We start from the raw sequence: 27,428 nt of genomic DNA on the forward strand, positions 1-27,428 counted from the left end.
GGCAAGAGTGCCAAACATCTTCATCACCCTGTCTCTGTGTGTTGCCAATGTCAGAGAACTTTGTACTTTACCCTTGGGTCACTCAGTCCTACAACGCTTTCTGGGGATTATAGTATCATCCACAAAGTTACTAACCATGTCATCTACATTCTCACCCAAATCATTAGTATAAGTAACAAACAAAAGGGACCCAGCACAGATTATTGTGGCACACCACAGATTACAAGCTTCCAATCTAAAGAAAATTTCTCTATTATCACCCTCTAACTCCTACCACCTAGGCAATTTTGTATCCTATTGGCTAGCTCAACCTCGATCCCACACGATCTAAATTTCTGAACTGGCTGAACCTTGTCAAATGCCTTGCTAAAGTCCATGTAAACAGCATCTGCTAGCCTGCCTCCACAATCCTTTTGGTCACCTCTTTAAAAAAACTCCGTCAAATTAGTGGGACATAATTGTCCACAATTCAAAGCCATTCTCACTATCCCTAATCATTCCTCATCTTTCCAAACACAGATAGGTCCTGTCACTCAGAATCCCTTCCAGTAACTTTCTCACCACTGATCCACTGATGCCAGGTTCACTAACCTATAGTTCCCCGGCTCACCAGTCTGTAGTTCAATGAAATGAAATTTTAAAATGCCCTATTTTTGCATCATAAGTTGCCTTTTCATACCTACAATCTGACAGATCCAGAAGGAGCAGCTTGGAAAAAGTAAGATAACCTAAATCCAAAACTGCTTGCAGGACCGGGTGAAGGATGTAGAGATTTGTTTTGATCTCCTGTCTAGCTTTTACAAAACTCTCATGCCAAGGATTAGAGAAGTCCAAACCTCTAGATAACAGAGAACAAAATACATAAATAAATTTTAGTTTAAATGAAATAAAATGCTACACATATAAAATATACAGTTAAAAATCTCAGTACAAAATTTTCAAACCATAAGGACTAATTTTCTATTTGCCATCACTACTAATGCCAGAAAATTTGGATAAGCAGGGATTGGAAATATTGGTAGCAGGGGAATAAAAACTACTACCAGTGAGAATGAGGCAAGTAAATTTATAAATTTAATCTGCTATATGGCAAGCCGATGTTTCTTGAAACTTTTAAGTCAAAACCTGATTAATTATGCATTCAGTATTTGCAGCCAATTTTTCTTCTCAGTACGTGGCTGGAAATATTATCTCACAGACTGCCTTGGATTAGAAGAGTCTCAACTTTTTCTCAGAAAAGTGCAATCAAATTCAGATTTACTCTGCTATGTAAGAATATTAAAGGATCTTTGTCATAAACATTCAAAAAATTTTAATCAATTTCATGGACAGAGCTTGTTCTAGATCCCACATGTAATGAGATCACCCACCAAAGAGTTTGCACTGAGAACCTCATAATTTTCTTGACTTTCAAGTTCTTTAATCATATGAAGATAAAGATTGGAGCTCATTTTACCCATGCAATTTTTGGCTTTGCTGATTGTGAGGGACCACTTGCTGTCTCTTAGGTTCAGTATCAGTGCAATTCTGCTCAGCTGGGGAAAGTTAGCATTGTAGTGACACAGTTGTGCTTCCTTCTCCAGCCCAACAATTTTATAATATATGTATTGCAAATTTGTTGTATTTCTTGTGCTATGCTGGTGAGTAGATTCCAGCTGTAAATGTTTCTTTTACACCTGGAAGTCTATGTGGAGTATTTGATGTGAAAAGGTGTTCATGAATTCACAAAGTTAAATGACTGAATTAATGAATCTTGAATCTATATGAAATAAGTATTTTGGTAGCTGACTGCATCAGCACTTTATACTCACGTTGGCTCCTGTGGAAGAGGTTCTGAATCTTCATACTCCAGGCCTTTCACTTCTGGCTTTACAAGAACACTTTTCACTAGAATGTATGAAATGGATAATAAGTAGATGTATTTGTTGTTAATTCCTTAACTTTTAAAGTTAGCAACTATGTAAAGTATGGCTTTTCCTTTATTTTCAGTGCAGACCGATTCATATTACAGATGAATAGAACACACAGAGCTTATTACAATACCTTTATAATATAAATACCAAATCAAAGACAGGCAACTACTACTGGATAGAGAGGAACAATTATTTCCTTCTCAGGAAAGTGAAGCAACAAAAACATCTTTAAGATTTATTAGTAGATTCTATTGCGTTATCTTGTGTTACATACTGTAGCGTTTTAGAAATAAACCAGCAGCAAGAAATTTCACACTGAGTCGGATTTTAATGTTAAAACCATTATCTTTATTAGTATCTACTTATAATATAGTAACAACCAAGATAAACAAATGTTAACAGTGTTATGCGTATGTATGTGTGTAATATAGCTCCCAAACTAAGTTAAGCTTGGGGAAACAAAGCTTAGAGTCTTGAGATGGTAAAGTAGGAAAGTTCAGTTCATCCACGGAAGGAATGACGGGAGAGAGATATTTGTAATCCAGGGTGAAATGTAGAGAGAAGGCAATTACGTCGAATTCCACAGGTTACACGATGGTAATTAATAAATATCAGTTGTCGAAGATCCTCCGTCGAGCCGTTCCAAATCCACGTACGAATTACCATCAGAGTGATTTGTCACAGGGATGTTGTCTTCAAAGGGGTTGCCACATAACATACCCAGGCAAGGGTTAACTTCGAGCGGTCCCACAGGACATTCCTTAATCCACTCCAATACGAAGTGACAGCCACACATTCGATGTGCACTGGATCGATAATCAACCCACCCTTGTGGGTATAGCAGAACTTCAAACCCCAGCTTCGACGAGCTGGAGCAGCTACTCTTTTCCAGGTTGTTTTTTTTTCTCTTCTTCTTCTTCCTCCTTCTCTCTCTCTCTCTCTCTCTCACCTGACCTGACCTGACCGTGACTGTCAGTGTCCTTGTTTTTAAAGGTAAACAAGCTGCGAGTCAGTCAGTGGACAATATCATAGTCCTGCCTCACTGAAGCGCTCTTTTCAAGTGATGGTCCACAGCAAACGAAACCTGCGGGTTTGTAACACTTGTTACAGTGAGCATTTAGATATACACTTGTTGCATAAACATGAAATTTAATAGTAATCAGAATAACAATGTAGTGTTGTTAAGTTTTCCACACTCAGAATTATACTTACCCTGAAATCAAAGGAAAGCAGGTTACAGAGGTAATATTTTCAATGTTTCAACTCCACCATCAACAATAAATTAATTAAAATTAAAATTATCCAAAGTCCAATTGACAAAAATAAGAGTAATTTTGCTTAAAATATAGATCAAATGAATGAATAAATAGACCATAACCAAGCATGGGCATCATGGACAGGTTAATGCTCCACAAACTTGCAGTAATAATTTAAATAGTACAGTTCCACCCTCAGACAAATTTCACACCATCCCAGTCTCAAAAAGGCAACCTGTTATGTTTTGTAACTCCAAAACATGAAACTAATTGAAAGAAAAACACAGAGAGACCAAGACAAACATGTATTTTTTGTTTTTACTTATTGCAAGACACACACTTATAATAATGCATGTCATTCACATACTTTTACATATAAACTGTAATGAATTATGTAAAGAAAGAATGCTTAATCAAACAATACATTTACAATATTACTCAAATTTTCCTGAAATATTAAATACACAACACTCCTCTCTGCTTAGCTAGAATCTCCAACTCAATATAGAATGCATCTCAACACACATATATATATATATAATATACAGTACATATATATTCTGAATATTACATAATACAACTAGTACATAGACATCCACAGCATAGTAAATTTTAAATTATTCCATTCAGGCCTAATGATTTAATCATAGTACAGGATTTCTTACTCTTGTGGGATAACTTCTTTGCTGGCGGGGGCTGGCAGGGGGGGTCACTCTGCTTGGCAGGTGAGATTTGTGGCTGTAAAACAATCTTAGATTCTGCGGCCTCCTCCATGGTGTTTGTAGGAGTTGACTCAGGAACTGCAGGAAGTGGTTCTGACAGCTTGGACACCTTTCTTCTCTAACAATTGCCTCTGCTCTCCTCAACTGATTGAGCAGATGCAATCTGCACAGTGTAGGAGAGTGGTCCAGTTCTGTTCTAAATTTTTCCAAGTACTGTACCCACTTTTGATCCCCTCTGTAGTCCCTCATCAGGTCTGCTTGTCCAGGAGTGAAACCGAACCTCCGTGTTTGAGGAGCCCTCAAGTTGTCTCAGCTGTTTGGCCTGCGTACTCTGTCAGAGATTGGATTTGAGAGATCCAATTGTGAGTGCAAGGGACGACCTAGGAACAGCATAGCCAGTGAATTCTATAAAATCCTAAAGGGATTGGACAGGCTAGATGCAGGAAGATTGTTCCCGATGTTGGGGAAGTCCAGAACAAGGGGTCACAGTTTGAGGATAAAGGGGAAGCTTTTAGGACTGAGATGAGGAAAAACTTCTTCACACAGAGAGTGGTGAATCTGTGGAATTCTCTGCCACAGGAAACAGTTGAGGCCAGTTCATTGGCTATATTTAAGAGGGAATTAGATATGGCCCTTGTGGCTAAAGGGATCAGGGGGTATGGAGATAAGACAGGTACAGGGTTCTGAGTTGGATGATCAGCTATGATCGTACTGAATGGCGGTGCAGGCTCGAAGGGCCGAATGGCCTACTCCCGCACCTATTTTCTATGTTTCTATGAATTGTTGGTTGTGGAGTGTGCTGTATTGTGATATGCAAGGAGGAAATTGGTGAGTTTCTGACTCAGTGTCAGTGTTGTGCGTTCTGCTGACATGACTTGCAGTGTATTCTTTAGACGCAACTAACTGTGGTCCATTGTCAATGACTAAGTGTCCTGGAACGCCAGTCCTTGAGAAGATGCTTCTCAACACATCAACAGTGTGCGAGGCTGTAGTGGAGGCTATTGGGAACACTTCTGGCCACTCTGCAGCTGCATCCATTACCACCAATAAATTTGTGCCCATGAATGGTCAGACAAAATCTACATGAATCTTCAGTCAAGGCAATGCAGGCAATTTCCAGGGATGGAGAGGCACTACTCTTGGCATCTTATGGAGGTGTTGGCATCCTGAACAGTACTTGGTGAGCTATTCGGTCTGCTGAGCTATCCCTGGTCACCAGACAAAGCTTCAAGCCAATGCTTTCATTTTGATCATGCCTTGATGATCTGCACGCAGCTCCTCCAACACTTTAGCTCTTGGTTTGGATGGTACAGCAACTCTCAATCCCCACATAAGGCAACCTCCGTCAAGGGCAAGTTCATCCTGGCGCTGGTTCAAATAGGGAAACTGGAGTTTCTGCTGCACAGCCAGACATTTTGAGTGGCCATACAGATTTGAGACAGTGTGGGGTCTATACTGGTTTTCCTTTGGATCATCTCTGACATAAGAGGGAGACTTTCAATTTGTGTTAAGGCAAATACATCAAGAGGAGTGTCCGCTTCTGTAAATGGTTCAGGTATTTCCTTTTCCAATGGTAAATGTGACAATACATCAGCATTTCCATGAATAGACAACCTCTTGAATTTGATCTTGTAATTGTATCCTCCAAGAAACAGCCCATCTCTGCATTTGTGCTGCTGCTGTTAGTGGAACACCCTTCTGTGGTTTGAAAATGGACACTCCTGGTTAATGATCAGTAATGAGGGCAAACTCTCTCCTGTACAAGTATTGCTTGAAACATTTTACACCCCAAACCAGGCTCGAGGCCTTTTTGTTTGTGAATCTGTGCGTAATTTTGCTCTGCAGTAAGGGAACATGATGCAAAGATTATGAGGCATTCACTTCCATCACTCATAACATATGTCACAACTGCACCTATACCATAAGGTGAGGTGTTACAAGCAAGCTTCACTGGATGATGTGGACAATAGTGTGTGAGTACAGTGTCTGGCGTCACCATTTCCTTTACCTTTTTGAAAGCCATCTCGTACTGCTTTGTCCATTGCCATTTCTTCCCGATCTGCAGTAATGATATTGCAGCACAATAGCCTGGTTTGGCAGGAACCTGTTATAGTAATTGACAGATTCTAAAAAGAACTACAACTGTGACATTCCCTTTGGCCTTGGGGCATCCATCACAGCTTGAATTTTCTCAGCACACATGTAGTTCTTGTGTGTTAATGGTGTGGCCACAATAAGTGATGCTTTGTTTAAATGATTTACACTTTTTGTGTTGTGCACTGAGCTCGTAATCTTCTAATCGTTTTAACACTGTCTTGAGATTGAGGAGATGTTCACAGTCATCCTTACTAGTAACAATGATGTGGTCCAGTTAACACTGAGTACCCGAGCAGCATTGCAGCCCCTGATCCATAGCTTTCCGCCAGAGTGGCGCAGATGCTCCTTTAAAAATAATCTTATTATAATGATAAAGCCTTTCATGAGTGCTTATGGTGAGAAACACATTGGATTCTCCTTCCATCTCCAACTGTATATAGCCCTCAGCTAAGTCCACTTTGCTGGAGTGTTTTCCTCCGGAAAGGTTTGCAAAGATATCCTCCATCCTGGACAGAGGATATTGATCTACCTTCAGTACAGAGTGGATGGTGACCTTAAAATCACCACAGACCCTGACAGACCTGTTCATCTTGTCTACTGGGACCACTGGTGTTGTCCGTAGACCCCACTCAACTTGGACAGAATTCCTTCAGCCTCCATGCAATCTAGTTCGCTGGCTACTTTATCATGGATGGTATAAGGAATCCAAAGGGCTTTGTAAAACTTAGGTGTGGCATTTTCATTTGATACTATTTTACCCTTGATATGTTTGAGTTTTTCAATGACATCCTTGAACACTACTGTGGCCTAATCCTGCACCCTCCGTTAGTCACCTTCAGTTGACTCTGTTGCAGGGATATGGCATGAAAATAGTGGGTAGATCTCAAATCAAGTTGTAGATGTCCCAGCCAATTACATTGCCACAATGAAGATCCCTTGGTTCCTCCACACTGCCTTGAATCCTGTCATTAACCTCGTTCTCCACCTTCAACTTCAATTTTCTGTGAATAATGTATAAGGACTTCCAAATCCTATTTCAAAGTAGTGCAAATTTTCACTGGTTATGTAATGTTTCTTTTCTATTTTCCTGACAATATGGGGGGGGGGGGGAATCATATTTTCTCACATGGACAATCCAGGACAGAGTTCCCAAACTGGAAACCAGGGATGAACCAGGAGGTCCATTCCATACCAAAGTCTCGGACTGTAGCAATCAAATCAGGTGACTTTGCATGAAATTGGGATACTGTACAAATCCATAAAGCTATTAGGGGTGTCAAAAGACAAAACCAGAACATAACAGAGTCCCAGGCCAGCTTTCAGTTGTGGCAGGGTTTACATGCTGTAACAGACAAAACAAAATCAGGCAGCATTGCTGACAACAGTGTATTCCATCTCAATGAGGTTAATGCACATTTTGAACGGAAGGGGATTAGAATATCACCATCCACGCCAACAGCCTCAAATGCATCTGAACCCACAGTCACCATAACGGGCAAAAGATCGTTTTCCAGAATATGTGCCTGCAAAAAGCTACCAGTCCAGATCGAGTCCCTGGCTCTGTTGTTAGCTCCTGGACAGATCAGCTGTTGGGGGAATTTGCAGAAATTTTTAGTCTCTCTGCGCTTCAATCTGAGGTTCCCAACTGATTTAAGAAGGCTACTGTCATCCCAGTAGCTAAGAAAAACAGGGTAATGCACCTTAATGACTACTGCCTCGTGGCTCTGACATCCACCATCATGAAGTAGAGGCTGGCCTTGACACACATTAACACTAGCCTCGACCCATTGCAATTCAGCTACTGCTGAAACAGGTCTGCAGCAGAAACCATCTCCCTGGCCCTACACTCGTCTCTGAAGCAAATAGGTATGTAAGACTTCTGCACCAGCAATAGATGCCACCTGGCATGCTGAGTTCCTCAGCATTTTGTGTGCATTGTTTGGATTTCCAGCATCTGCAGATTTTCTCTTGTTTATGTTAGACTATTGTTTAATGACCATAGCTCCACATCAATACTACAATTCTAAGCAAACTCATCACCAGCTTCCTAAACCTGGGACTCAACACTTCCCTCTACAACTGAATCCTTAATTTCCTGACCAACGAACTGCAATCAGTAACGATGAGCAGCAACACTCCTCTACCACAGTTATCCTCTACCTTGAGGCACCCCACAAGGCTGTATCCTCAGCCCCCTGCATTACTCCCTGTACACGCACGATTCTGTTTTAAATCCATTTACAAGTTTGCTTATGATACCACTATAGCAGGCCATTTCTCAAATAACCATGAGTCCATGTACAGGAAGGAGATAGAGAGCCGAGTGACATGGTGTCATGTCAACAAAATTTCTATCAGAAAAGCTGGTCATTGAGTTTTGGCAGGGTGTAGTGTTTGTGCACTCTTTACTTCCTAAGGGGACAAAGGAAACTTGCTAATGTCCCTGTTCATCCCGACCATGGATACATCGTAGCTTGGGATGGCAACTGCTCTACCCAAGAATGCAAGAAATTGGAGACAGCCCAGTCTATCATTAAAATCAGCCTCCCCTCAACTGACTCTGTCTACCCTTTTCACAGCCTCAGGAAACGAGCCAACACTCCCAGCCCTGTCATTCTCTCTTCTGCCCTCCTCTATTAGGCAAAAGCTTAACAAACACCTTCTATCCTGTTGTTATAAGATGAAGTAGATTAAGACATCATGAGTTCATCTTTATCATACAGGAGGATGTCTTGTACAGTAAAGCTGAACTCTTCATCTCTCAATCTACCATGTCATGGCAACTGAACCTTATTTGTCACCTGCACTGCACTTACTCTATAAATGTAACACTACATTCCGCATTCTGTTATGAATATTCCCTGTGTAACCCCTCAGCATCCTCATGTTTGGAATGACCCATATGGATGGCACGCGAAACAAGGATTTTACTGTACCTCAGTATGTCTGACAATAATACTGTAAATCAGTTACTAGCCTGGCAGTTTATCAAGTGCCTTCTAAAAATGTGTTCTTATATCCATTGTACATGCTATTTCTTCAAAGATTCTATGTTGATTTGCCTGATTTCCATGAATTATTCTAAGTGTTAATAACTTCTAATATTTTCCCTATGACAGATATTACGCCAACTGGCCTGCAGTACCCTGCTTTCTGTATTGTAACAAATGCTTTGTATTTGTTTATTGGCAAATTATTGTGAAGAGAATTTTCTTTCCTTATCGATCCATTCCGGAAATGGTGACGCATGTTAACATCTACATAACCCTCTATTATTTCTCTCAAGAGGCTTTTCATCACACAATTAGCCATTTCAACACAGAACAAGTAAACATTTTTCACTATCAAGTACTGTATATATTATAATGAAATAGTCTCACAGTGAATAAGATGATGAAAAACGTACCCAAAAATCTCTTCATGCTATTTTCAAAATCTTTGGTAACTTCTTCAAACAGTTCGCGAATGATTACCTCCCTCATTTTTCCTTCTCTCAGCGAGAGTGGTACCAGAGTCAAAATTGAGTCCAGCCACTGCTGCTGGATTGGTACCACAGGGCTGCTCTCCACACATTGCTTCATGAATAAGTAATTTAACTGAAATTGAATAGAACACATCAGGAGATAAACTTCAGAAACACTCATCCTACTGACTGTTATTTCTTCAGCCCTCAGTCACAAATTACAAAATAATGCCCTTGAACATTCCATCACAGTAATACCCAAAATCTAATTGTATTTCCTTTTGCATTTATGTTTGATGTAGTTAATAGTGAATAGAGAAGGAGAAACGGAGCAAAGTCAAAGAACTATGAACAAAAATACATTATTGTTTGTACATGCTTTCAGTCATACTTGATGCAATCCAGACACGGTAAAATCTTCTTAAGTGAATTTTTTAATCAGGGAAGATCTTAATCAGCTAGATAAGGCCCAAGGATTTGCAAATAACTTTCAATTCAGTTAAGTGTAAAATGCTGCACTTTTGGAAGTCAAACCAGGGTAGAACTTAGTAAATGGTTGGTCCCTAGGGGATGTTGCAGACATCCCACCCTGCAAAAACTCATTTCAGGGAGGTAGCACCATCAATTTGTGGGAGACTTCCAGGAGAGGTGTGATGTCTGCAATAGAGTACCTCTTTAGCAGCTAGCCAGCTAGTTTAAATAACAATAGCTCTGCTAATGAACGAATGACACCTGTTAAACTCACCTCAACATGTCTTTTACAGTCTTAACCCACCATGGGCAATAGAAAAGTCACTGTTGCAAACAGTGCAGTGAGCAACACTGTCATTATTTTGAGCCCTATAAGGCAGGGGTACACTTTAGTGTTGTCTGGGGTGACGTACGTTTTATATTTTCTTTTATTGGAACACTCTGCTACTCTGACTTTTTTTGGAACTCTCTCACTCTCTCTCTCGTTCGTGGTCACTCGCACTCGCTCTCTCACTCTTGTTCTCGCTCTCTCGTGGTCTCTCACTTGTGCTCGCTCTCTCGCTCTTGCTCTCTCTCTCTCTCTCTCTCGCAGTCGCTCTCACTCATGCTCGCTCTCTCGCTCTTGCTTTCTCGCTCTCTCTCTTGCAGTCGTTCTCACTCGTGCTCTCGCTCTCTCTCTCGCGGTCGCTCTCACTCACACTCGCTCTCTCGCTCTCACTCGCGCTTGCTTTCTTGCTCTTGCGTTTGCTCTCTCACTCTTTCTCGCGCGTTCTCTCACGCTCGCTCTCAAAAAAAATCAGTTTCCGGGACATCGTATATAATTTGCGGCATCAGGGAGCCACTATTAATATGCGGGAGACTCTCAGAAGTTCCGGGAGAGGTGGGATGTCTGATGTTGTGGAACAGAGGGTTCTAGGAGTACAAGTAAACAGTTCACTGACAGGAGTATCACAGATACACAGGGCAGTGGACGAGGCATTTGACATGCTGACCTTCATCATTGAGTACACAGTCATGCCTATGATTCACTGTTACTTTTGTTCTGCAGTTTACACAAATCTTTACTTTGGAAATCACTTGTTAGAACTTACCCTTCGCTGCTTTTGCTCACTGTTCATCTGCAAGTGAAAGAAATACAATATTCATTATGCATCTCCGTCCAATACAGTAATTCCTTTATACAACACCATCAGATATAGTCAAAACTCTGATTTTTTTTCTATATAGATTGTTGATACTTTCTTGACAACTAACATTTAAATCTATCCTTGCCTGCAGTATTTTTATGTTCAACCAGTTGTTTCCATAATTCTTTCAAAATCAACTTGTTCTTTTTGACTTTAATTCTTTTAAATGTTTCTTCATCAATAACTGAAATTATTGGGTCCAAAACAAGAAATTGCCTAATTTCTTTAAAAGAACATATATAATATTTAAGTGAAATAATTTTTTGCTGTAGTGGGAGTTGGTTGCATTTCATTTCTGAAGGCAGGGCACATTAAGGGATGAAAGAATAGGGATTTCACAATGATAAATATGAGGTTTTAAATTTGATAATTTGAATAGTGAAGTATTCACAAATGTTTGTGAAAAGAAATATAAAGGAAATGGGACTCAAAGGGACTCAAAATGCTTTATTAATTATACAAATACAAAATTTCCAGTATATTTCTTATGGAGATTCAAGTAATGTTATAATTAGTGTAACTTGAAAAGACAAAGATTCATTTCACATAATATTGTGTTCTATTTGTGCTTTGTTTTGAACTTTTCTATTTAAGTTAGTTCACTTTCACTGCCTTGAAAGTGAAGGCCCACAATAACTTTTCTCCGTTCAGAGGCACAGGTTTCAATAACTGTTTAATGAGCTGTTCAAGGTTTGTGACCTGGGCAGCAAATTTTCTTGTACTATGCACTTTGTACAATTTGCAAAGTGAGCAGCCCTTGAATACATGGATGTGGAGAATGATAGAAAGGAACTGTGCACTTTTCAATATGTCATTTTCTAAAATTAAAGTTGACAAAAAAAGGGAGAAACTTATTCCATTTAAACAAAGTTTTATTATAATTCTTGTTGATTCTTTCAATGTTGACAGAATCTCAAAGCAATATGTTCTTCCAAAAGCCCAGATATTGACATTACAGTTTTGCCCAGGGCTGTGATGCCAAGAACTGAACTTGCATCATCCATTCTAAGGAAGTTCCAAAATCTGCAAAGCTACATTAATTCAGACAGATTATGGTGAATCTAAATGAAAGACTTGATACACATCATTACTTCCTCTTGTGTGAGAATGAATACATTACACAAAAGCTTCTGCAACTTTCTATACAACTTCAAGAAGTTCGTCATCACTATCACTCCCCATCCAAAAGTGGCCATGATGTGACTTTCTATCCAAATTACATATCATCATCATGAAGTCAACATTTGAAAATGGGAAAATATAAAATCTCCTCCTCTTCTTTGTGTTACTAGAGAAATTTCTGTTCTTGTTGTGCACCGAAAGTGATGAGCTCTTATTTTGACTCATGAGAGATGGTCTGCTTGTTTTTTTTGTTCATAAGTTTGCATGGAGCTTGGGTATAGCTTAATATAGTTGATACATTGTGTTTAGCTATGTCTAAGCTCCATGCAAAATGAAATTATGCCAATCTTTGGCATACTCATGTGAATAATTAGTTTTACATGCCTGATGGAAGCTTAGTGAATTATTTTTAATTTTCTCACAGTGTCTTTTGGAACATTTATCAATGACTTATTGAACAGAAACAAAATAGTAAATTGTTTGCTAAAATAGAATTCGTTTTGTGTCTATTTAAAAAATAGACTAGATAAGCTTGTTGGAAAAATAAATATATCCTGAAAGTTGCATTCTTGATTCATTTTGCTATATGAACTTTTAAATGAGAGAGAAACCACAATGAACGACTCTGTATTTAATCTTCAAAAATAATCCTGGCTTTTGCTTGGGAGGTAGTATCAAAATTGATTGCTTCTGACTAGGATAATGAGGTTTTAATATTATAAAGTTAAAAGAAGGAATACAATGAGGAAAAAAAAGAGTTAATACATTAAATAAATGTGGGTTATTCATATTTTAGCAAAAGACAATAATCACTCACTGTAGAAGGCAATTGAGGCTCGGGAGTGCTCGGTTCCTGTTTCTCAATTTCTTGCATTACTTCATCATAAATTCTACGTGCATCATCAAAGCTATAAATTAAAAATTAATAGTGTAAGTCTTATTGAGGGAATCTTTGCATGCAAGTGCGTATATGCAAGTAAGCTTTTGGTCAAGAAGTGGGACCAAATCAAAACTCTAGACTTCCTTAGTGGTGGAAAGGAAAAGCACAGTGCATCTTAAAATATGCATGTGATAAACAGACAGTTAGGATTACAGTACCTACCTTGGGGTCATAATACACCATCTTCATAGATCTTAATTACTGTTTTAATAGCAATATAAAGATTGAATTGCAGAACTGTTACATCACAGAGGGGCCAATTGACCAATTGAATACATGTACAAACCTCTGGTGACACAAATTTCGCCTTTGAGATTTCAATTGTATTTGTTCTCGAAGTTGCTATATGATTGAGATTGGAATTCCATATACACAATTGTACAGATTCAACTGTCATCTCAAATCACTTTGCATCACAGATTTTTGGATTTCTTCCCTGTTTAGAAAATAGCCTGCCCATTTATTTCTACTACCAAAGTGCATGACCATGCACTTTCCAACATTGTGTTTCATTTGCCACTTTCTTGCCTATTCTCCTAATCTGTCTAAGTCCTTCTACAGCCTACCTGTTTCCTCAACACTACCTGCCCCTCCACCAATCTTCATATCATTTGCCATCTCAGCAACAAAGCCATCTATTCCATCATCTAAATCATTGATATGCAACATAAAGAAAAGTGGTCCTAACACCGACCCCTGCAGAACACCACTAGCCACTGGCAACCAACCAGAAAAGGATCCTTTTATACTCACTCGCTGTCTCCTACCAATCAACCAAAGCTCTAACCATGTTAGTAACTTTCCTATAATACTATGGACTCTTAACCTGGTAAGCAGCCTCATGTGTGGCACCTTGTCAAAGGCCTTTTGAAAGTCTAAATATACAACAGCCACTGCATCCCCTTTATCTATCCTACTTATAATCTCCTCAAAGAATCCCAACAAGTTTATCAGGCAAGATTTTCCCTTAAGGAAACCATGCTGACCTTGTCCTATCTTGTCTTGTGTCACAAAGTACTGCATAACCTCACCCTTAACAATTGACTCCAACATCTTCCCAACCACTGAGGTCAGGCTAACTGGTCTATAATTTCCTTTCTGCTGCCTTCCTCCTTTCTTAAAGCGTGGAGTGACAATTGCAATTTTCTAATCCTCTGGCACCATATCAGAGTCCAATGATTTTTGAAAGATCATTACTAATGCCTCCACAATCTCTACTGTTGCCACTTTCAGAACCCTAGGGTGCAGTTCGCCTGGTCCGAGTGACTTATGTACCCTTAAGTTTTTCAGCTTTTTGAGCATCTTCTCTCTTGTCATAGTAACTGCACTCACTTCTCTTCCCACACACTCTTCAACATCTGTCTTCCACAGTGAAGACTGATGCAAAATCCTCATTTAGTTCATTTGCCATCTCCTTGTTCCCCATTATTATTTCTTCAGTCTCATTTTCGAGTGATCCTATATCCACTCTCATCTCTTATTTTTTACATACTTGAAAAAGCTTTTACTATCCACTTTGATATCATTTGTTAGCTTGCTTTCATATTTCATTTTTCCCTCCTAATAATTCATTTAGTTGCTCTCTTCCCAGTCCTCTATCTTCCCACTAATTTTTGCTTTGTTGTATGCCCTCTCTTTTGCTTCTACATTAGCTTTGACTTGAGTGCAGTTACTATGACAAGGGAGAAGATGCTCAAAAAGCTGAAACTTAAGGGTACATAAGTCACTCGGACCAGACGACCTGCACCCTAGGGTTCTGAAAGTGGTAACGGTAGAGATTGTGGAGCCACAGATGAACTATTTTGCTATTCGAGTATTTTTTTCATTTTTGGGATACACCTATCCACCATCTTCCTTATTTTTCCCAGAAATTCATACCATTGCTGCTCTGCTGTCATCCCTGTCAGCATCTCCTTCCAACTTACTTTAGCCATAAAACCATAAGATACAGGAGCAGAAGTAGGTCATTCGGCCCATTGAGTCTGCTCCACCATTCAATCATGGGCTGATCCAATTATTCAGTCATCCCCACTCCCCGGCCTTCACACCCTTTGATGCCCTGGCTAATCAAGAACCTATCTATCTCTGCCTTAAATGCACCCAATGACTTGGCCTCCACAGCCGCACATGGCAACAAATTCTACAGATTTACCACCCTCTGACTAAAGTAATTTCTCTGCATCTCTGTTCTAAGTGGATGGTGGATGTCCTTCAATCCTGAAGTCGTGCCCGCTTGTCCTAGACTCTCCTATCATGGGAAATAACTTTGCCATATCTAATCTGTTCAGGCTTTTTAACATTCAGAATATTTCTATGAGATCCCCCCTCATTCTCCTGAACTCCAGAGAATACAGCCCAAGAGCTGCCAGACGTTCCTCATATGGTAACCCTTTCATTCCTGAAATCATTCTTGTGAATCTTCTCTGAATCCTCTCCAATGTCAGTATATCTTTTCTAAAATAAGCAGCCCAAAACTGCACACAATATTCCAAGTGTGGTCTCACGAGTGCCTTATAGCGCCTCAACAACACAACCTTGCTCTTATATTCTATATGTACCTCTAGAAATGAATGCCAACATTGCATTCACCTTCTTCACAAGCAGCACAACCTGGAGGTTAGCCTTTAAGGTATCTTGCACAAGAACTCCCAAGTCCCTTTACATCTCTGCATTTTAAATTCTCTTCCCATCTAAATAATAGACTGCCCATTTATTTCTTCCACCAAAGTGCATGACCATACATTTTCCAACATTGTATTTCATTTGCCACTTCTTTGCCCATTCCCCAAAGCTATCTAAGTCTCTCTGCAGGCTCTCTGTTTCCTCAACACTACCTGCTCCTCCACCTATCTTTGCATCCTCGGCAAATTTAGCCACAAATTCATTAATCCCATTGTCCAAATCATTGACATACTTCTCATTCTTCTTCTTCTTCTTGTTTTACAGTGGTTGGCACCCAGCTTAATGGTGCATTACTGCCACCTTCTGCTCCAGAGTGTGCAATAGAATAACATTCCAAATTCCTTCACCGAATCATACACACACACACATACCCTAACCTACATTTTATCCTCCCATCTTTGGCCATCCTAGTACCCTATTCCTGCTTATTCATCATATCCTGTAAAAAACCCCTGTACCCCTTAGGAAAGCTAAAAATACCCTGACCTGTGCTCTCTCACCCATGCCCAGCAACCCTTTTAATGCGAATTCTTGCACCCCCAATTCCCTTAGATTGATTATCACCATCTCTCTCTGTATCCCATACTTCCTGCAACTCAGAACTACATGCTCTACTGACTCCTCTTCCTGACATTCCTCACACAATCCTGTCTGGTGTTTCCCTATCATTTTCAATGTTTTCTTTAATGCACAGTGCCCCAGCCTTAACCTAGTCCACACAGTTTCCTCTCTTCTGTTTCCACTACCTGCCCTAGTACCTGCAACACTTTTTTGTATTTGATATAAATGTCTCCCTTTCCCCTCCCTGTCCCATCTTTCTTGCCACATTTGGTTGATTTTTTTCCCAGATTACACACTTAACCTCTGCTTTACTGAAACTAATGTGCATTTCTATATTTTCTTTCTTTAATGCCCTCTTTGCCAACTCATCCACCCTCTCATTCCCCTTCACCCCTACATGTGCTGGAACCCATAAAAATTTTACCTGGCCTCCCTGATTTGCAATTCTTGTGACTGACTGAAGGACTTCATAAACTGTTTGAGTGAAAAGACCTTAAACTTGCTAGAACTGAGGATGAATCTGAGCATATCAATGCTTTGACTTGTCTAGCTTTCTCCACCCATCACAACGCGACCAACACTGCCAGCATCTCCACTGTATACACCCCTAATTTATTAGATGTTCTTCTGCTGATTCCAATTTGTTTTGCTGGTATAGCCACCCCAAACCCTGTCACTCCCATTTCAGGTTTCTTAGTACCATCCGTATAAACCTGAGTATAATCACTATATTTTTCCATCACATGACAGTTAAACACACTTATCAAATCAGTTTTATATTTTCCTTTCCTTTTTACCTGTAACAAATAGCAGTCTATGTCAGGCCATACAAGCTTCCATGGATCTACAATCGGATAAACTACTGAAGGACTTATCCTTAGATCAAACGCTCCACATTCTTTAGCAATATCATTCCCTATCCAACTAAAGTTATCCCCCTGAAACCTCCCATTTTCCCAGCACTCCTGCAACACTCCTTTTGCAGGGTGAGAATCATTGTGTCCCTGCAAATTAGCCCAGTAGTTTGCCATCAATTGCATCCTTCTTAGTTCCAAAGGCATTACTCCCATTTCTACCTGTAGGGCTGATACTGGTGATGTTTTAAAAGCCCCACTGCACACTCTCAAAGCCTGAGCCTGAATCACATCCAGTTTCCTTATAAGGGACCTAGCTGCTGATCCATATACTATATTTCCATAGTCCAACACAGATCTCACTAAAGCCACATACATTCTCTTCAAAGCTGAACAACTTGCTCCCCATTCCCTACCAGTCAAACATCTCATCACATTTATTACTTTTTTACATTTCTCCTCAACTTTCCTGATATGGTCTGCCCATGTTAATCGTGAATCAAATATGACTCCCAGAAATTGAAATGATCTAACCCTTTCTAATTCAATCCCATACATCCTTAACTTCTTCCATACCTTAATTCTTTTCCTGGTGAAAAATACAATTTGAGTTTTTTCTACTGAAAATCTACATCCCCAGTCATAACACCACTCCACCACTTCATCAATTGCTCCTTGTAGTTTCCTGACTATATGCTCCATGTTCCTGCCTCTTTTCCACAAGGCCCCATCATCTGCAAACAGTGACCTACCTATATCCACTGGTACCTTTGTGAAGATATCATTGATCATAATGATGAAAAGTAACGGGCTAATCACACTACCTTGAGGTGTGCCATTTCCCACTATGTACTGTTTTGATAATTCTGATCCAATCCGAACTTGAATTTTTCTACCAAACAAAAAATCTTTAATCCAATTAAAAACTCTTCCACCAACCCCCATCTTGTGCAGTTTAATTAACAATCCTTCCTTCCACATCATATCATCGGCTTTTTCAATGTCAAAAAACACTACAACTACTGACTCTTTATTCGCCTGGGCCCTTCTAATTTCAGTCTCTAACCTTATTACTGAGTCCATGGAATTCCTTCCCTTCCTAAAACCACTCTGGTAACTTGCCAGCATTCCCCTCTTCTCAAGCTCATACGATAACCTTTCTGTTATCATCCTTTCCATTATCTTACATATATTTGATGTTAATGTTATTGGTCTGTAGCTAGTGGGTTTTGATGGATCCTTGCCAGGTTTCCTGATTGGAATTACTACTGCTTCTTTCCATGCACTTGGTAATCTGCCCTCCTTCCACACTCTGTTATAAAAATGCAGCAACTTCAAGAGTGCTCCTTCTCCTAGATTTTTTAGCAAAACATAGCATATCAGATCTTTCCCTGGGGAGGTTGGTCTCGACCTCTTTATTGGTCTCACTATTTCTGCCACCATAAATGGATCAATTATATCATCTGTTTCTTCCCTCCTGTTTAACATACCTAGGTGTTGATTCATTGTTCTTTCCCTTCTCCTTCTCCCTTCTTCAGACAAATTTTCTGAACTGTGTATCTGTACAAACAACTTGGCCATGATCTCAGCCTTATCCCTACTGGAGACTGCTGTTTCCTCCTCAGATATCATTACTGGATATTCCCATTCCCTTCTACCTCCCCCCATCCTCTTAATCACTCCCCATACCTCTCCCACAGGTGTTGTTCTTCCTATTTTGTTGCAAAAACTTCTCCAACTTGCCCTTTTAGCTTGACGTATAGTTCTTCTCACCACTGCCTGTGCCTTCTTATATTGAATCAAATGCCGCATATTATGGGTTCTTTTAACTAGCCTGAATGCTCTATTTCTGCTTTTTACAGCCTGACAACATTCCTCTGTCCACTATGGTACCAGTTTTTTATTCATCCTATTTTTACTCCTGGGTATAGATCCTTCTGCTGCTATAATAATTGCTGAAGTCACCTGACTGTTTAATTCATCTATATTTCCAGAATTGTCTATCTTTGTCAATGTCTCTTCACTCAACTTCTGGAACTTATTCCAATCTGCTTTTCCAAACACCCACTTGAGATTCCACCACCTGGTCTTACTTCAATTATTTCACCCACTGAACATAAAACTGGGTAGTGATCACTGCCTACTGCTGAAGCAGTCCAAACTCCCCAGTTACTAACGCCAGCCAACATATTAGACACTAATGTAATATCTAATACTGACTCAGTCCCTGTTGTTAAGTTTATCCTTGTTCCTCTATCATCATTCATACACACCAAATCCCTTTCTTCCATCAAATCTTCAATTACTTTTCCATTTGAATCTGTAATCGTATCCCCCCATATTGTGCTGTGAGCACTGAAATCTGCACACCACACTACTTTATGTCTGTTTTGTATCCTTAATAGGCTGTCCAAATCCAATCTTTTACATGGATTGTAGGAGTTAATTATAACCACTCCCTCCCCTCTTTTCCACACTTCCACCACTATGTATTCCTGATCTTCTCCTTTTTCCAGTACCCTATATGGTATACCTTGTTTGATTAACATTGCACAACCCCCTCCTCCCCCTAAAATTCTATCTTTCCTTATCATTGTATACCCATACACCACAAAGTCTAAAGTTGGTTTCAACCAAGTTTCCTGAATACATACTACATCCGGTTTTACAACCACTTCTTTAATAAAGTGCTTGAATTCCTGGCTATTGGCCAGTAAGCTCCTTGCATTCCATTGCAAAAGAATCACCATAATTAGTATTAACCAACTCATGACACCTCCTGGCTTGACTGATTAGTGAGGTTCTCCCCCACTTCCTCCCATGTCAGTCCTACTAACTCTAAATGGTTCACTGCTGCTTTGACCACCAGCTGAATTTTATCACTTTTTGACTTTACCTCAGCCGTACTATTAATCACTCCTGCAATGAATGTTACTAGAGCCTTCTTGTCTACATAAATCCTGTCATTTGTTCTTTGTTGCATCTCTCGCATCCTGATTACTCCCTGTTCATTAGAAGCATTATTCTGTTCTCTTGACATTTTTACAGCTTCTGCATAAGTGATCTTTCTTTTCACTTTTATTTCTTGAATTTTATTCTCCCATCTCATAACCTCACACCCACTATATGCCACATTATGAGCTCCTTCACAATTGCAGCATTTTGGTTGAACTCCTGTTCCGCACTTTCCATATTCATGATCACCCCCACGTCTAGCACATCTCCTCTGCCTTTACAGTTTTTAGCTACGCGTCCAAACTTTTGACAATTATAGCACCTCAGTGGCTTTGGCACATACACCCTCACTGGGTAACTCATGAAACCCAGGAACACCTTCCTTGGCACTCTTTCTTCTTCAAATTCAATCAATACTGATTCACTTTTCTTTTTCATTCCCTCCTTTTTGTTTTCAGTCTTTGAACATTTATTACTTTTCCTCCTTTGATATTCCTCTTTAACTCCATATTTGTACTTATTGGTACCCCCGTGATCACTCCTTTACATCCACCACCATTTCGTGCCCCCACCCTCCTTGAGTATTCCACCTTGCGTTTTCCTATCTCTTTTAGCTTGAGTGCTTTCTCAAGTTGTTCCTCATTCGCACATTTTACCAATAGGTTGCCATCATTAAAGACTTTTGCAAATACTATTTCCCCTATCTTATTTGCCAGAGTTGTTGTTAGCACACAGGTTAATTTTCTTCATGTTTCCTTGAGCCTTCTCATTAAACCTAATTATGACAACACCTTCTCTCTGAACTTGTTCATCTTCCTCACTTTCAGAGCTCTCTCCACTGTCATTTCTTATTCTTTTATTCCCTTTGTCTTGGTTTTCAATCATCCATCCCCTCACTATCTCCTCATTCCCTTTATTTCTCCCTTCACAATAATCCATTTCTCCCCAGCTGCCTACCTCTGATCCCAAATCCCTATTCCGTTCCTTCTCCACTCTCTTTCCCTCAACCCCCCTCGCCTTTTCCGCCATTACCTGACCCGCACAAACCCCTACTAGCAATTCCTGCTCCTTCCCCACTCTCTTTTCCTCTTTGGCTCCCAGCACAGCAGACTTTCAAACCCCCGTTCAAGCAATTCAAACAATACTGTTGACACAAAGTAAGAAGATACTCCCTCATTGACATACATCGTAAAAAGCAGTGGTCCCAACATCGACCCCTGTAGAACTTCACTGGTAACCAGCAGCCAGCCAGAATAGGATCCTTTTATTCCCACTCTTTGCTTTCTGCCGATCAGCCAATGCTCCACCCATGCTAATAAATTCCCTGTAATTCCATGGGCTCTTATCTTGCTAAGCAGCCTCATGTGCAGCACCTTGTCAAAGGCCTTCTGAAAATCCAAGTACACCACATCTACTACATCTCCCTTCTCTACCCTGCTTGTAATTTCCTCAAAAAATTGTAGTAGGTTAGTCAGGTAGGATTTTCCTTTCAGGAAACCATGCAGGCTTTGGCCTATCTTGTCATGTGCCTCCAGGTACTCCATAATCTCATCCCTAACAATCAATTCCAACAAGTTCCCAACCACTGACGTCAGGCTAACAGGTCTATAGTTTCCTTTCTGCTGCCTCCCACCCTTCTTAAATAGTGGAGTAACATTTGCAATTTTCCATTCATCCAGTACAATGTCAGAATCTAATTGATTCTTGAAAGATCATTGTTAATGCCTCTGCAATCTTTCCAGCTACTTCCTTCAGAACCCGAGGTGCACTCCTTCAGCGCCAGGAGATTTATACACCCTCAGACCATTAAGCTTCCTGAGCACCTTCTCAGTCATAATTTTCACTGCACATACTTCACCTCCCTGACACTCTTGAATGCTGGTATACTGCAGATGTCTTCCACTGAGAAGACTGATGCAAAATAAGCATTCAGTTCCTCTGCCATCTCTGTGTCTCTCAATACAATATCTCCAGCATCATTTTCTATTGGCCCCATATCTATCCTCGACTCTCTTTTACCCTTTATATACTTAAAAAAAAGCTTTTAGTATCTTCTTTGATATTAGTCACCAGCTTCCTTTCATAATTCATCTTTTCCCTTCTAATGACCTCCTTAGTTTCCTTCTGCAAGTTTTTAAAAGCTTCCCAGTCCTCTATCTTCGCACTATCTTTGGCTTCCTTGTATGCCCTCTCTTTTGCTTTTACTTTGGCTCTGACTTCACTCGTCAGCCATGGTAGTGTCCTTCTTCCATTTGAAAATTTCTTCTTATTTGTATATCTGTCTTGCACTTCCCTCATATTTCGCAGAAACTCCAGCCATTGCTACTCTGCTGCCCTTCCTGCTAGCGTCCCTTTCCAGTCAACTTTGGCCAGTTCCCCTTTCATGCCATTGTAATTTCCTTTATTCCACTGAAACGCTGACACATTGGAATTTAGTTTCTCCTTCTCAAATTTCAAAGTGAACTCGATCATATTATGATCACTGTTCCCTAAGGGTTCCTTAACCTTAAGCTCTCTTATCACCTCCAGATCATTGCACAACACCCAATCCAGCACAACTGACCCCCTAGTGGGCTCAACAACAAGCTGTTCTAAAAAGCCATCCCTTCGACATTCTACAAATTCTCTCTCTAGAGGTCCAGTACTGGCCTGGTTTTCCCAATCCACGTTCATGTTAAAATTCCCAGCGCTTATCATGACATTGCCCTTCTGACATGCCTTTTCTATCTCCTGCTGTAATTTGTAATCCACATCCCAGCTGCTGTTTGGAAGCCTGTATACAACTGCCACTGGGGTCCTTTTACCCTTGCCATTTCTTAACTCAACCCATGAAGACTCTACACCTTCTAATCCTACGTCATCCCTTTCTAATGATTTATTATTTCTTACACACAGGGCCACCCCCACCCCCCCCCACCTACTAACCTATCTTTCCGCTACACCATATATCCTTGGACATTGAGTTCCCAATGGCAGCCATCTTTCTGCCAAGTTTCAGAGATGACCACAGCATCATACTTGCCAATCTGTAGCTGAATTTCAAAATCGTCCAATTTATTTCTTATGCTGCGTGCATTCAAATATAACACTTTCAGTCCAGTATTTGTTGTTTTCTGTTTTAACTGCACCACACCTCTATTGCCCTATAACTCATGCCACTGGCTATGATTAAGCCTCATCTCCTGCCTGCCCTTTCTATCATCTCTTTTGCACACTTTCTTTGATTTGTTACTATTTTCACCTTCCTCAGCCCAATGGTTCCCATCCCCCTGCCAAATTAGTTAAACTCTCCCTAACAGCCCTATTAAACCTGCCTATTAGGATATTGGACCCCTTGGGTTCAGGTGTAACCCGTCCTTTTTGTACAGGTCGTACCTCCCCCAGAAGAGGCCCCAATGATCCAGGAATCCAAAGCCCTGTCCCCAACACCAGTCTCTCAGCCACGCATTAATATGCCTGATCATGCTATTCTTGCGCTTGTGGGCACAGGCAGCAATCCTGAGATTACAACCCTGGAGGTCCTGCTTTTCAGCTTCCTACCTAACTCCCTGAATTCTCTCTTCAGGACCTCCTCCCTTTTTCTACCTACGTCATTGGTACCAACATGTACCAAGACTTCTGGCTGTTCACCCTCTCGCTTCAGAATACTCTGCACCCGATCCGAGGCATCCCATACCCTGGCACCTGGGAGGCAACACACCATGTGGTATGTCAGGCTGTCAGAACCTCCTGTCTGTTCCCCTCACTATGGAATCCTCTATGACTACCACATTCCTCATCTTCTTCTCCACCATGGAACCAGGCTCAGTGCCAGTGCTCCTCTCTCATACCACTGTAATTTCCTTTACTCCACTGAAATACTGCTACATCAGACTTTAATTTCTCCCTATCAAGTTTCAACTTGAGCTCAATCATATTGTGATCACTGTCTCCTCAGGGTTCTTTTACCTTAAGCTCCCTAATCAACTCTAGTTCATTACGTAACACCCAATCCAGTACAGCTGATACCCTAGTAGGCTCAACAACAAACTGCTCTAAAAAAAATCCATCTCGCAGGCATTCAACAAACTCACTTTCTTGAGATCCATTACCAACCTGATTTTCCCAATCAACCTGCGTGTTAAAATCTTTCATGACTATCATAACATTGCTCTTTTGATACGACTTTTCTATTTCCCATTGTAATCTGTGGTCTACGTCACAGCTACTGTTGGGAGGCCTGTACAGTATATAACTGCCATCAGGTTTCTTAACTCAACCCACAAGGATTCAACATCTTCCGGTCCTATATCATACCTTTCTACTGATTTGATGCCATTCATTACCAGCAGAGCCACGCCACCCCCTCTGCCTACTTTCCTATTCCTCCGACCCAAACTTGGACATTCATATCCCAACTACAACCATCCTTCAGCAAGAATTCAGTGATGGCCACAACATCATACCTGGCAATCTGTAATATTGCAACAAGCTCATCCACCTTATTTCTTATGCTCCATGCATTGAGATATAACACTTGGTGTACTATATTTGCTACTCTTTTTGATTCTGCATCCCCAATGCACTGATATTCACCCTGCTGGCTGCAACTTTGTCCTATCAGCTACCTGCCCTACCTGACAGTCTGACTACATGCTAACTTTGCTTTTTTATCATCTGTCCTATACTGAGACCCTTCACTCCGGTTCCTACCCACCCCACCCTACCCGCCAAATTAATTTAAGCCCTCCCCAACAGCTCTAACAAACCTACCTGTGAGAATATTGGTCCTCCTCAGGTTCAGGTGCAACCTGTCACTTTTGTACAGGTCATACCTCCCCCAGAAGAGATCCCAATGATCCAACAACCTGAAGCCCTGCTCCCTACACCAACCTCTCAACCACACATTAATCTGCCAAATCATCCTGTTTCTACCCTCACTGGTGCATGGCAGAGGCAGCAATCCAGAAATTACCTCCCTGGAGGTCCTGCTTCTCAGCTTTCTGCCCAGCTATCTAAATTCTCTCTTCAGGACCCCTTTGCTTTTCCTTTCTACGTCATTGGTACCAATATGTATCAAAACATCTACTGCTGTCCCTCCCCCTCCAAAATGTTGTGGACACAATCTAAGACGTCCCTGACCTTGCCAGCCGGGAGGTAACATACCATCCGGATCTCATTCACATCCACAGAATCTCCTGTCTGTTGCTCTATTGAACCAAACCTCTTTTCAAATTGCAAATCTGCTGCTTCCAGTCAGCACTGACATATATATAGCCACTTCCTACAAATATGAATGACACTTTCATGTAATCTACTGCATGTATTTGCAATCAAATTTTTTGCAGTCAGCCTAAACCACACCTTTTTCAGAAATGAACTTATCTTAGAGTTTCATTTAAGTGATCTTCCATCTTTTAGCTTCATATGATTAAGGTGAAATTATGAATTCATGGAAAGGAAATGCAAATGAGCTACATTAAGTGGAGGTACTCACTACAGTTTCACTGCATCACTATCAACCTGCGATCGCAATTGTATCCATGCATCCTAATTGCACTACTGAGCAAAAGTTTACAGTTGCTGTGATTGAATATAATTTGTTCATGAAAGAAACCCTTCTTTAATAAATGTGACACTTTGAAACATTCTACTTACATGATTTTACCAAGTAACTGTTGGTGATACTTGTGGGAACTATAACTCATGAGTTTGCTTGGAGAGAGTTCATTATTCACTATTGACTCAGACATAGGGTATATAGGAGGCAATCGAATTCTAATATCAGGCTGGGGTGCACAGGAATTTCTAAATTTCTTTGAGGTCTTCATCTAAGTTAGTAAAGAAAGAAAATTAACAAAAAAATTATTCCTAAAGATCATTTAATAATTCTTCTGATGGTAAAACATAAAGAACAAAAGTGAAATTAATTACAAATAATTATATGCAATATACAGTGCAAATGCAGAAGATTTGTCCTAAAGTTCCTTCTCATCTATCAATACTCCCTTCCCTTCATGTAACTTGTCATAAAGTGGAAAAGGATATTTTATGTCTCTAAAACAAATTATAACTTTTTTTAAAAGGCTATGCTGCTAAACCCCTCTTTGTGTTATCAATCTCTTGATCTATTCTCCGTTCTGTAACTTTATTTTACAGTATCTGCCTTGAAGATGCACTCTTTAAGATCTGTCCACTCTTCCAAGCTGTCTGTTCTGAAGTTGGCGATATTCTTCCACAGTTTTGTCATGTGTACGCAATGATCCAAAGCAAAGCATAGATGTAAAGCTGAAATGTTAATTTTGTTTTTAATTTTGTCACCAAAATTTATGATCAAAGCAATTTGAAACTATTCATTCACAAGTATCCCTCAATTTATGGAAGTTTCGAAATATAGGGAAATGTTTCATTAAGCGCTTTAGGTCGAAAGTTCACGAATTTCGGTCAAAATACCCAAAAACGACATACAGCAGTCTGAAAATCATTTTCAATGATAATGTAGCCTTTCAGGTGCTCACCAAATGAAACGTGCAAGATGCCTCTCCATCTCACACTCCCCCCTCCCGTCCTCTGACTCTCACCACTGGAATTTAATTTGTTGTCTATTTCTAACATTTTACATTATTAGAGTGAAATAAGAATGTAGGTCACGAGTTAATTGCACTGTACTGATAATAGAACGTTAGTAACTTTGAACGATAATTGCACTTGTTTTAGAGGATATCGATGGATTACTGTGACATTACTGCATACGTTGTCTAACTGAGTAAAATCCTGTCATTCCTGGTTAATCACATTCACACACTATTGATACTCAAAAGATTTTTTCAGTTGACGTACAATGTATCACATCAGAATTTCTTCTCTTAAGCTTATTAACATTTTCATTACTCGAGTAAGATTTAAACTTTATAAGCTCGTGGCTATTATTAGTTTTTGCCCCTTTAAAATCTCTTTTGCCCTTTTTGAGATGTGTTGTGGTACTGGTGAGAATTGAGTCCCAGAGCGGCGCCCCTGACGGGGTCCGAGAGAGAACCGACCAGTGCTCGCTCGGCCTCTCCCTGAGCCGGCTCGTTCGCCTGTGTTACAGGCGACTTGTCCCGGGTTTTCTCCAGCGTACAGCCTTAGAAGCCAGCTATACAAACACACATGCCCGGGGTGACCTACCTGGCCGGCCCGCGTGTCTTACCTCGGTCCACTCCCCAGGGAAGCCCGCTACTTTCTGG

At 40.4% G+C, this 27,428-nt stretch overlaps 1 protein-coding gene across 5 annotated transcripts in view; it reads right to left on the reverse strand.

Moving 5' to 3' along the window:
* Positions 1–27,428, reverse strand: part of dnah12 (dynein, axonemal, heavy chain 12) — a 176,619-nt gene extending 149,191 nt beyond the window's left edge. For 4 of the 5 annotated variants that reach the window (XM_072280429.1, XM_072280430.1, XM_072280427.1 and 1 more), the window contains exons 1-7: positions 27,370–27,428; positions 25,861–26,033; positions 13,049–13,139; positions 11,014–11,040; positions 9,395–9,584; positions 1,812–1,887; positions 680–838 (exon numbers count right to left, since the gene is read on the reverse strand). In XM_072280429.1, coding sequence (XP_072136530.1) covers positions 680–838; positions 1,812–1,887; positions 9,395–9,584; positions 11,014–11,040; positions 13,049–13,139; positions 25,861–26,033 — 716 coding nt within the window. In that variant the 5' untranslated portion in view covers positions 27,370–27,428. The remainder of the gene's footprint in view (positions 1–679; positions 839–1,811; positions 1,888–9,394; positions 9,585–11,013; positions 11,041–13,048; positions 13,140–25,860; positions 26,034–27,369) is intronic. The other variant, XM_072280428.1, reaches the window with a different exon arrangement.

Source organism: Mobula birostris, chromosome 16 (assembly GCF_030028105.1).
Source record: "Mobula birostris isolate sMobBir1 chromosome 16, sMobBir1.hap1, whole genome shotgun sequence".
NCBI classification, from domain to species: Eukaryota; Metazoa; Chordata; class Chondrichthyes; order Myliobatiformes; family Myliobatidae; genus Mobula; species Mobula birostris.